This window comes from Leptonotus elevatus, chromosome 17, assembly GCF_054856555.1.
Source record: "Leptonotus elevatus isolate MCC_2025b chromosome 17, RoL_Lele_1.0, whole genome shotgun sequence".
Classification (NCBI taxonomy): Eukaryota; Metazoa; Chordata; class Actinopteri; order Syngnathiformes; family Syngnathidae; genus Leptonotus; species Leptonotus elevatus.
In genome coordinates, this window is record NC_141255.1 from 12,054,033 (window position 1) to 12,067,713 (window position 13,681).

Sequence of the window (13,681 nt, forward strand, 5' to 3'; positions counted from 1 at the left end):
GTGCAGAGAGGTTTATATGCAGGCGCCGTGTGGAAATCAAGGCTTTGGAATTGAATCGGCAAATGGACATGCGGGGACTTCATTTATTTTAGTCTTTACCGTGCTGACATCCTCCTAATTGAAGCCTTCACCCTGTCGCACACTGAATAAAATAAAATTGCACTATGAGGGCCTTGTTTTTCTTCTGATGAAAGTCTTCACATGTGGATTGAACGCACTCTTTGCACACCTGAAGCTAATCTCCTCTGCAGCGTTTCCTCTGGATATTGCTAGCTCGTAGGCAATGACACAGAAGTCTCGCCCTCGCCGGCAGGTTATCGAGTTTGCTTGTGGTGACGTTGCTTCCGAAAAGCGTGCGGGTCTGAAGGGGGAAGGCGCTTGATGAAGCGATGCCATTCTGTCACAACCACCTTAGCTGATCCCGGGAGTTGGACTATGAAATATTCAGCCCGTTTGCTCCAACGGGTGGGTCTCTCGGGAGGGTGCCTGACATTTTTTCGTGTGTTTTGTCAGACAGAGAGCGAGGATGTTGTTATTCCTCAGCAGTGTCAGGCTTCTTTTTACACAAATACGTTACAAAAAGAGTCATCTGTATCGCGATCAGTATTTTGATTACAGTCAAATATTGTTCACAAATGTGGTTATGCAATCGGTTACATAACTGTCTCAAAGAACGAACCCCAATACAAACATTATGCATATATCTGAAAGTTCCAAATATTTATTTATTTGTATTTATTTGTTTGTCCCCGCGGTAACTGCAGTTAGCTAATTAACATAAATTAGCTTGCACAATGTGAATTCCAAGAATGTGGAGTGAAAGCCTTTAACTTTGCCTAAATTATGACTGTGAGGGCCATTCACCGTGACTCGTTATGTTAATCAAGCAGCATTTAGCCATGATGTGCTTTTTAATCACATTACCAACTGTGGAAACTACGCTGTAGAAAAAAAAAATTTGGGCTTTGTATGAGCGAGACCACCCATGGAGAGAGAGTCAAACTATTGTTATGTTGGGGGTAAAAAGTATATTAATCACTCTGTTCCACTCAGCCCTGTCGCGATCATCTCATGACTTTTATCTTTCCTTGAGGTACTTTTGCGCTTGAAGCACCATAAAGGGATTCCAAAAAGAGCTCGGCAAAAACGATGCTGCATGTTTTGTTGTCTTCTCTTGGCAAACCAAGTCACGCTGGACTGATCCATGTCGAATTGGGGCAGTACATTTGGCCCCATCTGGCCTTTTGTGTCAATCACACTTTGAAGTCAGAGGAGGACGAGTCAGAGTGCACTTCAATATGGCCGTCGCCTCTGTTCTGAGTAAAGGCTTCTTTGCAACTCAAGTGTTGAGATAGATGAAGGGATGTCTTTAAAAGAGACATAGGCCAGGCAGTGATGAAAGACCCAAAAGCCACTGGTCCCCACCATTGTCTGTACCAAATTCTCACACACACAAAAACAAACACATTTTTTGCTGTGGAACAAAAAAAAAATTTGGGACAAAATGATAATAACAAAAAATTGCACTGACATTACAACACTTGTATAGAAAAATGGATGGCTATTACCATTACCTTAATTTGGGGATTGGCTATGTTTCTACTGCATTTCCATTTTGACCTTTGTTGCCAAATATGGTTCCTTAGCCTATAATTGGCTCCATCATAGACTGTTATGATTCATAAGCCTGTCAGTCAATGGTATTAAAGTGTCTGCACGACAACTATTTACTGATGTCAACTTGCTATATGCTACATTTGCCATTATTACTTATTTTCAGGTTCTGAATTCACAGATTTATTAAAAGTATGTAGACAATGAATGCTTGACTGTCCAACAATCTTCCTCATTCTCATTCCTCACCCACCACATTCTCTCCCCTTAAAAAAAAGAAAAAAAGAAGCAATTATTGTCTTATTCTCAGTCTTCCACTTCCATCGTCAGTCTCTGATCAGTTGTAGATGGAAAGCCTGAATTGACTTGTCTGCACTGTGTAATTACTTTTCTGGAAGTTGTTTTCTTTTCTTTGAACTCATTTTTGAATGTCAGGGGGCGTGTTTGACGACAGCCACGCTGAAAATCCCCTAATTTATTGGGAGTTATTGGGAGAGCCGTGTAGTAAAGTAAATGTAAGTCTTTGTTAATATCATTTGGTCATATTTTGCTTGTATTGTCATTTTTTAGTTTAGTTTGTGTACAGCAAGAAATGCTCTGCGCCTGATTATATTTTGGCAAAAATCTGGATAGCAAATCATTGCAGTCCTCTCACAACATTCATAAAGGTTCTGATGTCATTGCCATGGTAACCATTTGCTTGTGAGAGAGAGAGAAAAAAAGGAAGCTCTCTGGAAGATGTCATTTTATTTAACAATCAGTAAATATTCTCAATTCCTCCTCCTCCTCCTCCTCCTCCTCCTCCTCCTCCTCCTCCTCCTCCTCCTCCTCCTCCTCCTCCTCCTCCTCCTCCTCCTCCCGGCAGCTGGGACGACAGCAGCTCGGTGAGCAGCGGCCTGAGCGACACCTTGGACAACATCAGCACCGACGATCTGAACACGCCCGCCTACTCGGCCGTCGGCTCATCACGCAAAAGCAAGGGCGCCCAGGTGAGAGCTGACATTTGCGCAACATGCTACCAATATGCACTGCATCCCATTTATAATAATTACCACACGAGATTACGCTAAATGTCATCGCCATGACAAGATGACATGGTGTTATCTGTATATTTATATTTGTGACACATGCATCCAAACTTTTGCTTATCAATCATCCACCCGCAATGATGAAAACCCAACTGAAAATAGCTAACAAATACAAAAAGTGTTTGTGTGCAGCTGAGGGAATAAGATGCCGCCTTCCTGCTCTCCTCAGAGGTTTTTTGTTGTTGTCTTTTTGTTGCTCTATTCTGCCAAGTCTTTCTTACCCCTCATTGAAGAGACTACGGTGTTGCTAGGGAGACCGCATGGCCATCTGTCAAGGAAAGGCTACTGGTGATCTCACTTGTGTGTTTGTTTATGTAGGTGTGTTTGTGCACGAGCATCCCAAAGGAGGAGATCTGGTCGGTCCAAAGATAGCTTTGACTTCACACCTCGCTTCTTCTTTGTTTGCGTTGCGTTGCCGACCTACCTACCTTATGTTTTCGGCATGGTGGATGAATAATTCACAGGAAGAAGTTTGTACTTCATCTAAGAATATGTTGCTTTTACTCACTCAGTATTTGAGTCACACTTCTAATTCCTTTTAGCTATTGAGCCTTAATGTATTACCGTAACAGATGATAATTGAATTATGGTTTGAGTCTTACTACATATACCAAATTGACCATAACCCATTTGTACCTTTGTACTGTATGGTCAGCTCAACTAGCAAAAGTAAAGGTGTGGGTGTGGGTGTGGGTGTGGGTGTGGGTGTGGGTGTGGGTGTTTGGTGTGGGTGTGGGTGTGTGTGTGTGTGTGTGTGTGTGTGTGTGTGTGTGTGTGTGTGTGTGTGTGTATATATATATATATATATATATATATATATATATTAGGGGTGTGCCAAAAAAATCGATTCTCATTTATTACGATTCAGAATCTATTTGAAATGTCCCAAAATTGATTTTATTTAAATTATTTTATACTATCTTGCCTTTGTCTGTGTGTGCCTTTATTGGGAGCGCTGTCATGTTGTGTGATTCCACGCGGTCTGATACACTGTTAAGTTGTAGCCACATTAGAGAGTAGAAAGGAAAAGTCACGATCAAGTTATTCCATAAAAATAAAAAAATTCAAAAATTCAGAGACGTTCTTTTGAGTGATAAAAGTGCCGCGAGTAGAGCAATTAATTTAAAATACGTTTTAATAATAATAATAAAAAACCAGCGGAGAAATGGGCAAATGAATGCAGAAAATATCACATGATTTAGAAGAACTACCAAGCAAATGCCATCACTGGTGCTTTCAAGGACACTTAATAATGTATGTGCACTAGGGCATTTTCCACCTCAGCATTTCATGGCTTTATTCTTTTTCTGTCAGAGCTTTGTGTTAATTTTTGCACTTCCCTGCTACAGTCCCAGAGATCCAGTAAGTCCAAGGATGCCGATCAGGAGGTGAGCAGCAGCTGGGTTGGAGCTGAGGACCTGAAGAAGGTGGAGGAGGAACTCAACGCCAGCATGGACCCCAACGCCGGCTCCTCCCGCTGGAAGCAGTCCTCGTCGTCCTCGTCTCAAGCCCAGGGCCAGTACGAGGACGCGGGTCAGAAGGCGTTGGCACAGATATCCCAGACTGGCTCACTGAGAAGGGGCATGACGGCCCAGGTTGGCATCACGTCGCCCAGGACGAAAAGTACCACGGCGTCACACAAAACAGCAGGTAAATGACACATTATCATGTGGGATATACTACTTTTCTTTCTATGTAGTTTTATTTGAGAGACAGGAAGCATACTAGAACAGCTGAACTTTATTTGGGGTTTATCAGAGGCACTTTAAATGGAAGCAAGTGTTGCCTTACTCGTTTAACATGAGCTTGAGTGTGATTGGTTGACTCTCAATCCACAGCCACATCCCATTATGAGGGTATGCACACTTTTGCAACCACATTATCTCAGTTGAAATTAATATATTTTGCATAGGTTGAAACAAGTCCTAAATGAATCACAATTTATTGGTCTTATTTGTTTCTCAAAACAATTGAACAGGGGTGTGTAGACTTTTCATATCTGTATGTTTGTGTTCAACCTTGGCCCCAGTAGAGTTTTCCATTGCGTGTAAGTTTTGAGACAATTCAGCAAGTTTTGTATTTTGGCTATTGGCCACAAGTTGACAGAAACAAGTACTGGCTAAAAATCTGCTGAGGTGTTTTTGGATTTGTGCTAAATACGCTTTATGCAAATTGACAGCCAAGAGCGATGATGCCAAGGCTTCGGATAAAGGCAAGGTGCCCTCCAAGGGTTCTTCCGGCATCCAGCGCTCTCCCTCTGATGCTGGTAAGAGCAGCGGAGATGAAGGCAAGAAACCCCCATCTGGTATTGGACGCCCACCTACCACGAGTTCTTTTGGATTCAAGAAGATCCCTGGTACTAGTGGGACCCTAATCACCTCCAGTGGTGCCACGCTCACTAGTGGTTCTGCCACTCTGGGCAAGGTACCCAAATCATCGGCCACCCTCGGCAAAGGCACGGGCATCAGTGGTGTGCGTAAAACCAGCCTGGATGGCTCCCAGCCTCAGGACGACGGCATCTTGCTCAGTTGCGGGGGTTCAAAAGTGTCCCTCCAGTACCGCTCACTACCCAGACCGGCCAAATCGTCCAGTGGGGTGGCGGCGGGGCGCGGCGGCCACCGCTCCAGCTCCAGCAGCATCGACTCCAACGTCAGCGGCAAGTCCGCCGGCGGAGGGGCGGCCAACCAGGCCGGAGCCAAGCGCAGGGACGCCGGGAAGGTGGGCTCGGACCGCTCCAGTCCCGTCAACATGAACCAGACGGACAAGGACAAAGTGACGGTGACGGAGCAAGATCCGGGATTGTCCACTTCGCCCAAGTCCAGTCCAACATCCACTTCAACGGGCCAGACAGGTCTCAGGCAGCCTGGCTCCAAATACCCTGATATTGCTTCCCCAACCTTCCGCAGGTCAGCCACTCAAAAACATCCTCACCGCTCTCATTCTGTCTTTATCCATGTTTCCATCAAGCAGTGCAGTTATGAGTTTGCATGTAAGTATACTTACATGTAGACATGGGCTTATTACTGGTTTTAAAAAAAATCAAGGTTTCAATAACCGCCAATACTGGCTGTCACTAATAATGAGCTCTTTTCTGTTTTGACGGGACGTCTAACCAAAGCAATATGATTGGCTGCTTACTGTGTTGCGTAAACGAGCTGCCTCTGAAGTTAATTGCTTCCAATTCACATTGTTCTCCTTTTCGGTGAGCAGTGAGGAGAGTGGTGAGCAGTTACGCACGGGAAAGTTGGAGGGAGGGAGCAAGATGAAAGAGACGCTGCAAACATGGATGCTTTTTTGATGATTGATGTGCAATGTCCTAAAAAAAAATTCTAAAATAAATGTGCCAGCGGGTATTAGTTAGCCCCGAGGACAACATGAGTATCCCAAACACTGGGCTGTTCTCAAAATAGCCCACCAGTGATGGGAAGAATTTGAAAAAAACAACTTCATTTACCCAGATATTTTAAAACAAAAGGTGATTTTAGAGATGTAATTTAATACAGTGATAGCAGGATATTTTGCCCACATTTATACTGTCAGTATTTAATATGAGCCCATGCCTACTTACGTCTTAGTATGCGGTAGTTTCTGGAAACCCTCCACCGGGACTTGGTGGAGACAAACCTTTCACAACACAGTTACTTTCCAGTCAATTGAGTGATCAATTCACAGATAAAAGTATCTGCGTTACTGCAGCATGCCTCCAGGTGTGATAAGATTATTTGAGGTGAACAATCTAATATCATTTCAGAACGGCTGGATATAATATTGAAGTCAAGTAAAATCAATATAAAGACATATCATAAGGCAATCCTATTTGAGTAACTTTACAGGAGGATTTTATGGCAGAGCGGCCATAAAGGACCGTTAAATTGACCTCTTCTTTACATGCGATCAAATATATTGTTACCTCGAAGATGAACGAGCGGGCTTTTATTCAAGGAAGACGTATCCGGCGAAGCTTCCTTGATGCGAGCAGACAGCAGACAGGACTTTCTCACAACGCCGATCTTCTGCTCATTTCAAACAGGCGCTCGACATGCATGCCCGAACATGTCCGCCCCATCTGATGTGTCAAGCCGCTTCTTTTTCATCTGCATGTCATTATAAGATGGTCTCAAGGTGGCGTCACCTGTTTATTTGCTGTGATTGCTTTGGCGCATGCTGAGTAGCAGGCTGCGTGAGCATATGAAGACGCAGACAGGCCAGATTGGCTTCTTTTAAAGCAAGAACAGACGTGTCATTGTGTGTTAGTTATGTTGAGGAGGTATGACTGTGGGAGTGGGGGAAGTGTGCTTACTAATTCATATGCTCTTGGCATTATAGTAAGATGCCCGCATATGCATTCACATCGCTGACCGTTTGAGCCTTTCTGAATGACTACACCCACCTATCTACCCCCAGATTGTTTGGCACCAAAGCCAGCAGCAAGGCCAGCTCCCCGAGCACGCCCGACTCTAGCAAATGCCCCTCAATCCTGGGCAGCCCGCACGGTACTCTGGCCAGGCAGGCCAGTCTGGACTCGCCCTCCTCCGGCACAGGGAGTCTGGGCAGCGCCGGCGGCCTGAGCGGCGGCAGCAGCCCGCTATACGGCAAAGGCCCGGACCTCCTGTGCGGCGACTCGCCGGCCTCCAGCCCGGCCTCTGGCCTCTCGCTGCCGTCCAACGCTCGCCCCTGGCCTGCCTGTGGCTCGTCCGCTGGCAGCAAGGACACGCTGAGCTGCCAAAGCATGAGCAGTCTGCACACCAGTTCAGAGTCTATTGATCTGCCTCTGGGCCACCACGGGCCCAAGGTTACGAGAACCGGCAGTGTCAAGTCCACCCTGTCCGAGGGGTAAGATTGGGCTGAATCATATGCATTGTTGCACGTGACAACCGCCATCAACAATATGGAAGATATATGCAAATTAACATTGACAAAACCAAAACATATAGGCATGGTTTACACACTTTAAATTAATAATTGACTTCTTTAAGGTGTGTGCATTATTGTTTAGGCTAGTATAGTGATTCCCAACCAGTGCTAGAAATCATCAAGTGTGCCACAGGGAATTTTCCAATTTCATTTAATTGGTCTAAAAATAGGGATAGACCGATTATCGGCGCCGATATTCAGCATTTTGACGAATATTGGCATCGGCCATTTTGAAGAATCATATGGCCGACGATAGATCCATTTCAAAAAGTGTTCAGGGGAAAAAACATATGCTTAAAAAAAATAAGAGTTGGAGTTTGTTTTGTTTTTTTATGTCAATATTTTCCCTTTTAGTTAAAATGAATATCGGCTCCATATATCGGTTATCGGCGTCCTTGACTACTAATAATCTGTATTGGTATCGACCCTAAAAGAAAACAAATCAGTCTATCTAAAAATCTATCTATGCCAACAATTTTGTGACTGTCAGAACAATTTAATGCTCTTTCACTAGATGACAGAATGTACAACTTTGCTGTCGGGCGGAAACCTTGCATGTCCAAATATGAATATTTCAGATTTTTTTCACAAATCTTCCATCCATTTCTAATGTTAATTGGCTCAGTAAAGGTTGGGAAACACTGCTTCTAAAATGTAGCCCTACAGTCAATATCGATGGTCACCTATAGTGCCTTGATAATTATTTTTAATGCTTTTCTCATTGATTATCTATGTCTCACGTGGCGTGCGTAACATGTTTTTTTTCTTCCATCTAACGCACTCATCCTCTATGTCTTAACAGCATGCCTCTTGACAGAAACACGCTTCCCAAAAAGAGACTGAGGTATATAAAGTTTGCGGCCATATTTTTACGGAATAATATTGCACGCAGCTGCATGGAAGTACTAATACGCTGTGCTCATGCATGTGACTGTGCATAATTCTTTTTAGTTCATTTTATGTATGCCATTCACGCATGTTTGGCATCTTCTTTTCACTTCGAGATGATTTGGTGGTTACATGCAAGCTACATGTTGTCTGTGCGTCTACATCATTTGCCAATGAAAAAAAAAAACTGTCATCATAATGGTTAGTAGTAAGTAGAACATTGTGGAATTCACGTTATGGCAAACCACAGTTGCACACATGCACTGAAGCTTCCAGTGTGACCCTTCAGTTCACAAGGTTCCATTAGAACAGCGGGACGTACAGCGAGTGTAGTGGAGCGAGGTCACATGTGACAAGCGTACTAATGAGGACTTTGCAAGGAGAGCGCTGCTGAAAAGTGGACAAGCGCAAACTCAATTATTATCCCCCGGGGATTAAATAATGTGGATGTGTGATAAGGTTGGCCCTCTGCTGCTCGGCCTCTCGGAGCCTGGAGGGAAGGAACAGCAATGTTTCTAGAAGTGTATGCTGATGCATGCATCTTTATGCCTGGACTGTATGCTCGGTTTTTGCCGTGAATGCCTTTGCACTCATCCCATCACTGATCACATCCTTACCTCGCAAGCATCTCTTTAAAAAGTGACAGCTGCCTGAAGTAGTTCCTTTGTGGATTCCAGGTACCCGCCGTCGTCTAGGCAGACGTCGCACGAAGAGGGGATGGAGTGGCTGAGGTCACACTCAACTGGGGGGCTTCAGGACTCGGGCAGCCAGTCCCCAATGTCTCCACCTGGGGCCTCCTGCATCACCACTGGAAAATACCACTACTCTAACCTCTGTGAGTCTGATGATTCTAATCATTTAATCATTAATCTCTTGTCTTTTTTTTTTTTGCATTAATTTTGTTGTGATCTTGAAGCTCTGTGATGTATTAATGCATCAAGTAGCTCCTAAAGGGAAATCCAATTTGTCCAATACAAACTTCAATAAAATTGGACAATTCAACTAAATATTTTAAGTTTTGCTGTTGGCTTACCCAAATTTTACAACAAATAAATTAGTTCACATAAATAAATGTCTCTTGTATTTCCCCCAATTTAAATATAATAAAATAAAATAAAGTAATTTTAAAAAATAAAATAAAAAGAATAAAATAATAATAATATAATTACAAAATAAAGCAAAAATAAAACAAATCGTTGCTTGCTTGCTTGCTATTTTCAAATTGTTCCAACTTAAATGATTGTTTTGGCCCAAAAAAAAAATACAAGTTATGTTTTTTTACAGTGTGGAATAACATCCTCCTTTTAAAGGGCGGTCAACACAAACATTTTCTATACAATATATTTTATGTAACTCCACTAGTTTAAACACAGCATTATTATTATCATTATGATCATCATTATTTATGTATTATTTATTTTATTTAGCCATCTCATGAGGGAGGGGGGGGGGGCATTTTGTCACTTGCTGTCAACTGAAAATGATATCACAGTTGCTCAGAGTTCAGGTAACAACCAATCATCGCTCACCTGTGTTCTGAAGCTGAGTCGTGATTGGATCTTACCTGAGCAATGACGAATCAAGTTTATTTATTTAGCCCTTAATCACACAAGAGTCTCAAAGGGCTTCACATGCCCTCAGTTGACAAACATCAACGACATCCCCTATTAACTAGAATAGTGCAAAAGTCCATTGAAGAAGTTGAAGCCCAGCAAGAAGACGATGCAGGGAAGAGGGTTCTCATCCATATATAAAATGTAAATATTCTAAAACTTTTTTTTTTCTTTCTAGTGAGCCCGACTCACATCAGCCAGTACAACCTGCCGGCAGGCAGCAGCGGCATGAGTCGCTCCAACAGCATCCCCGCCCACGACTCCTTCGACCTGTACGGCGAGGGGCACCCGCTGGGCGGCAGCGCCACGTCCCTGGAGGACCGGCCTCGCGCCATCAGCCGCTCGGGTTCCTTCAGGGACAGCACGGATGAAGGTGGGTCCGAAGTGCAGTCCCTTTACTCATTGACCTCGGCCATTAGAATGAATGTGAAGGTTCTGTCGTTAAGTGCTTTAATAGCGCATTTAAGGACCTTTGTGCAAGAAGTGGCCCGTGGGTTGCAATGCTCTCTTTTGCAGCCTGTCATTACAATCCTTATGGAGGGCAGCGTTTTAACAAGCCCAATGGGTTTTCCCCGCTCCACTGCAGCTATTATTCATGATACAATAGAATGAATAACAAAAGGAGAGTCAACGTCAAAATGAGTTTTGTAAATTTCAATGCTGACTTTTTCTGTTCTCACAGTCCACGGCTCGTCGCTGTCTCTGGTGTCCAGCACGTCTTCACTATACTCCGCAGTAAGTAGCTTTAATTGTACCATCGCTACGGAAACAAGGTTGAATTGAATTGAAGATTTAAATTGTGCCAATTAAAATGTAAGAGGAGAATACAGCGATTTTCATTATTTGCCGGGCATTCTTCCGAAATGCTTGTGCCGATTAGTTTGATGGGGAAGTATTGATCACGCTCTCAGGCTGTGGCAGAGTGACGTTGATGATGGATGTGTTGCAAAGTTTTCTTCCAGGTGCAAACTCTCTTTTTTCACCCAATTGAGTTTTGAGGCCTGATTTGATCCACAGTAGGGATTTGCTGGCATTTCCATCACTTGAATGTCACTGTAATTAAAATGTGAGTTTTTCATGCCTAAAATGTCGATTCTTTGTGTTTGCCTTTTGAACAGACAGAGGAGAAGGCACACTCGGAGGTAAGCGAGTTTGCGTTTGTGTCTTTGGATGGTATGAATGCGCTGAAGTTGTGTCGTGAAGGTGCAGAATTGTCTTTTCGTATAATTTCTATAGTTTTGTGTTATTGTTTTTATCTTTCTCGTAATATCTTTCAGTAAAAGCATGCCTTTTGATGGCTGATCTATTTATGTGTCTGCGTTCTATGGTCTCTGTCTTTTTTTCCGTCTATTTGTCCTTCCAAGTAAAACAATGATAGTTGCTATACACATACACAAAACAAATGTGATGTTAGATTGCACCATTCACATACACATGATTCCCCTTTTTGACATTCTTCAGGTTGAAAATGTGTTTTTATGTGGACATGTTTTGTTGATTTTTTTTCCCCCACACAATATACCGTACATGTCCACATAACCTGACTTTGAAGTAGTTGGTCTGTTGTCAGCGAGCCCTTCCAACTATGCAGTGACGTCGTTGCTGATGATGGATCACTGCAATAGTTTTACAGTTTCATTATCAACAATAACCGTTTTGCGCTCCGTAAATCACACACATCCTTATCTCGCTCCGTCGAATGACAATCATTAATAACTGTAATCCCGCCACTATCATACACTCTATTTCCATCATTATATTTCTGTTATTTTCCCATTTCTTGTGTGTCTTCTTATCTGTTCCTGTTGTATTTTTGCTTCCATTAACATTGGATCAAACAGTAATAGCAAATGCAGCTAAGCCTTTTTACTAAATTGACTGTCTCGGAGGCAAACTGGAAATCAGGGTAAGTTGTGTGACCTTATTCACCCAAAGCCAAAAAGCTGCACAGTGTGCTATCAAAGCTTGCAAATAATGGAGAGAAACATTCCCTGCAGTGATTAGCATTTACCGTGCTGCCGAAGAAGATGAGAATCTTCTGTAAGATGAAATAAATTAGCAATTTGCAAATACTATTTGACCCATTCTTCGGAAGATGTGTTGCTGGCTAACTCGTAACCATGATAAGCGGCGCCATGACCTGTAATAACCTCTGTCTCTCTAGCCTCATCCTGTGTGATGAAGGCATGCGACATAGTGTTAATTTTGACTTTTCTCTTTTCAATCAAGGGCCAAACAGTCCAAAATTCCACGGTAATCCCCCCCACACTTTACGTTTACTTTTTTTTCCACACAGTGTCAGCATGTAGCTGTATGGTTTTTGCATCCAAGCTATCAAAATAGAGCTGCAGTATTTTCCTCCCCATACTTTCTATTAATAATTCCTCTTTTTGTCTCCAAACCAGCAAATCAGGAAGCTGCGTCGGGAGCTGGACGCTTCTCAAGAGAAGGTCGCGACCCTGACGTCCCAACTGGATGCCAATGTGAGTTTGTTTACCTCCCGTCACACCAAGGATTTGCATGAGAGCGCGGAAGAGCTTTGCCTGTATATGCTCCACAAGCAACATAAATCTGCCAGACATCCGCGAAAGCCTTTTGAAAATTCCACGCATGCATTGAGCCTTTTTTCCTTGTTTGGTTTCGGTGCCGTTTTTGTGTTTGGAGATTAGATGTTTTCCTCTGCGTACGGAGCGGATTTGTTTAAGGCGACAACTCTGGAAAAGTCAAGCGAGTGGAAAGAATCAGACAGTCGAGAAGAGTGCGAGATGAGGACAAATGAAGCGTGTCAGTCATGACAAATCTGAAATGTGGAACCTGTTGTCGTGTTTAGATTGGAATAGATCGACAATATGACTCTGGTGAAAGCTCAACGCCAAGCCACTTCTCACTTTGTCTGACTCAGATCACTTAAAAAATGTGCAGAACGACTACGTTTATGGAAGAATTGTGTGCAATTTCCTCAACTCCTACTGCAAAATCCAATTACCCTCATTCTTTTTGCCAAAATAAAAATAATTAACACTCATGATGATGAATTCCTGCACTGCTGGAAATTACACTCACAATAAATGTAATAACATTTATTAAACCATTTGAAAAAATATATATTTTTGTACTAGATCTCATTACACAGTTGTCCCTTCATTCCTAATAGCAGCCATTCATATGCGCCCCACCAAATATTTTTGTTTCGGAGCACTTATTTGCAAACGTATGTAAACATTTTTGACTCCTAATTATAAATGTTGTGCTTTCTTTAGTTTTCAAACCATTCATTGGTGTAGCGTAGGCCAGGAAGAATCAATTGGACAGGACAAACCCTTAATAAAACGCTTCACACTTATTTGTGACTTAACTTAACATTAAGTTTTACCATAACTATCTAAGGTGTGTAAAATACTCCTGTTGCCACGGTAACCGTTTTTTTTTTGTGTGGCATGTAGGAAAAGTTGTATTAGTGCATTTGGTAATATCAGTTAAACATTAAACCCAAGTAATGTTTTAAATAAAAGTATACCTAAATAAATATTTGAACAAACAGTGCTTAGTGATTAAATGTATTGA

General features: G+C 42.6%; 1 protein-coding gene across 16 annotated transcripts in view; it reads left to right on the top strand.

The window, feature by feature from the left end:
• Positions 1-13,681, top strand: part of nav3 (neuron navigator 3) — a 188,647-nt gene that overhangs the window by 156,977 nt on the left and 17,989 nt on the right. For 12 of the 16 annotated variants that reach the window (XM_086058357.1, XM_086058359.1, XM_086058349.1 and 9 more), the window contains 11 exons: positions 2,480-2,603; positions 4,052-4,352; positions 4,882-5,608; positions 7,107-7,535; positions 8,419-8,460; positions 9,182-9,339; positions 10,296-10,490; positions 10,800-10,852; positions 11,236-11,259; positions 12,347-12,370; positions 12,523-12,600. In XM_086058357.1, the coding sequence (XP_085914483.1) occupies positions 2,480-2,603; positions 4,052-4,352; positions 4,882-5,608; positions 7,107-7,535; positions 8,419-8,460; positions 9,182-9,339; positions 10,296-10,490; positions 10,800-10,852; positions 11,236-11,259; positions 12,347-12,370; positions 12,523-12,600 (2,155 nt within the window). The remainder of the gene's footprint in view (positions 1-2,479; positions 2,604-4,051; positions 4,353-4,881; positions 5,609-7,106; positions 7,536-8,418; positions 8,461-9,181; positions 9,340-10,295; positions 10,491-10,799; positions 10,853-11,235; positions 11,260-12,346; positions 12,371-12,522; positions 12,601-13,681) is intronic. The other 4 variants (XM_086058353.1, XM_086058367.1, XM_086058355.1 and 1 more) reach the window with 3 other exon arrangements.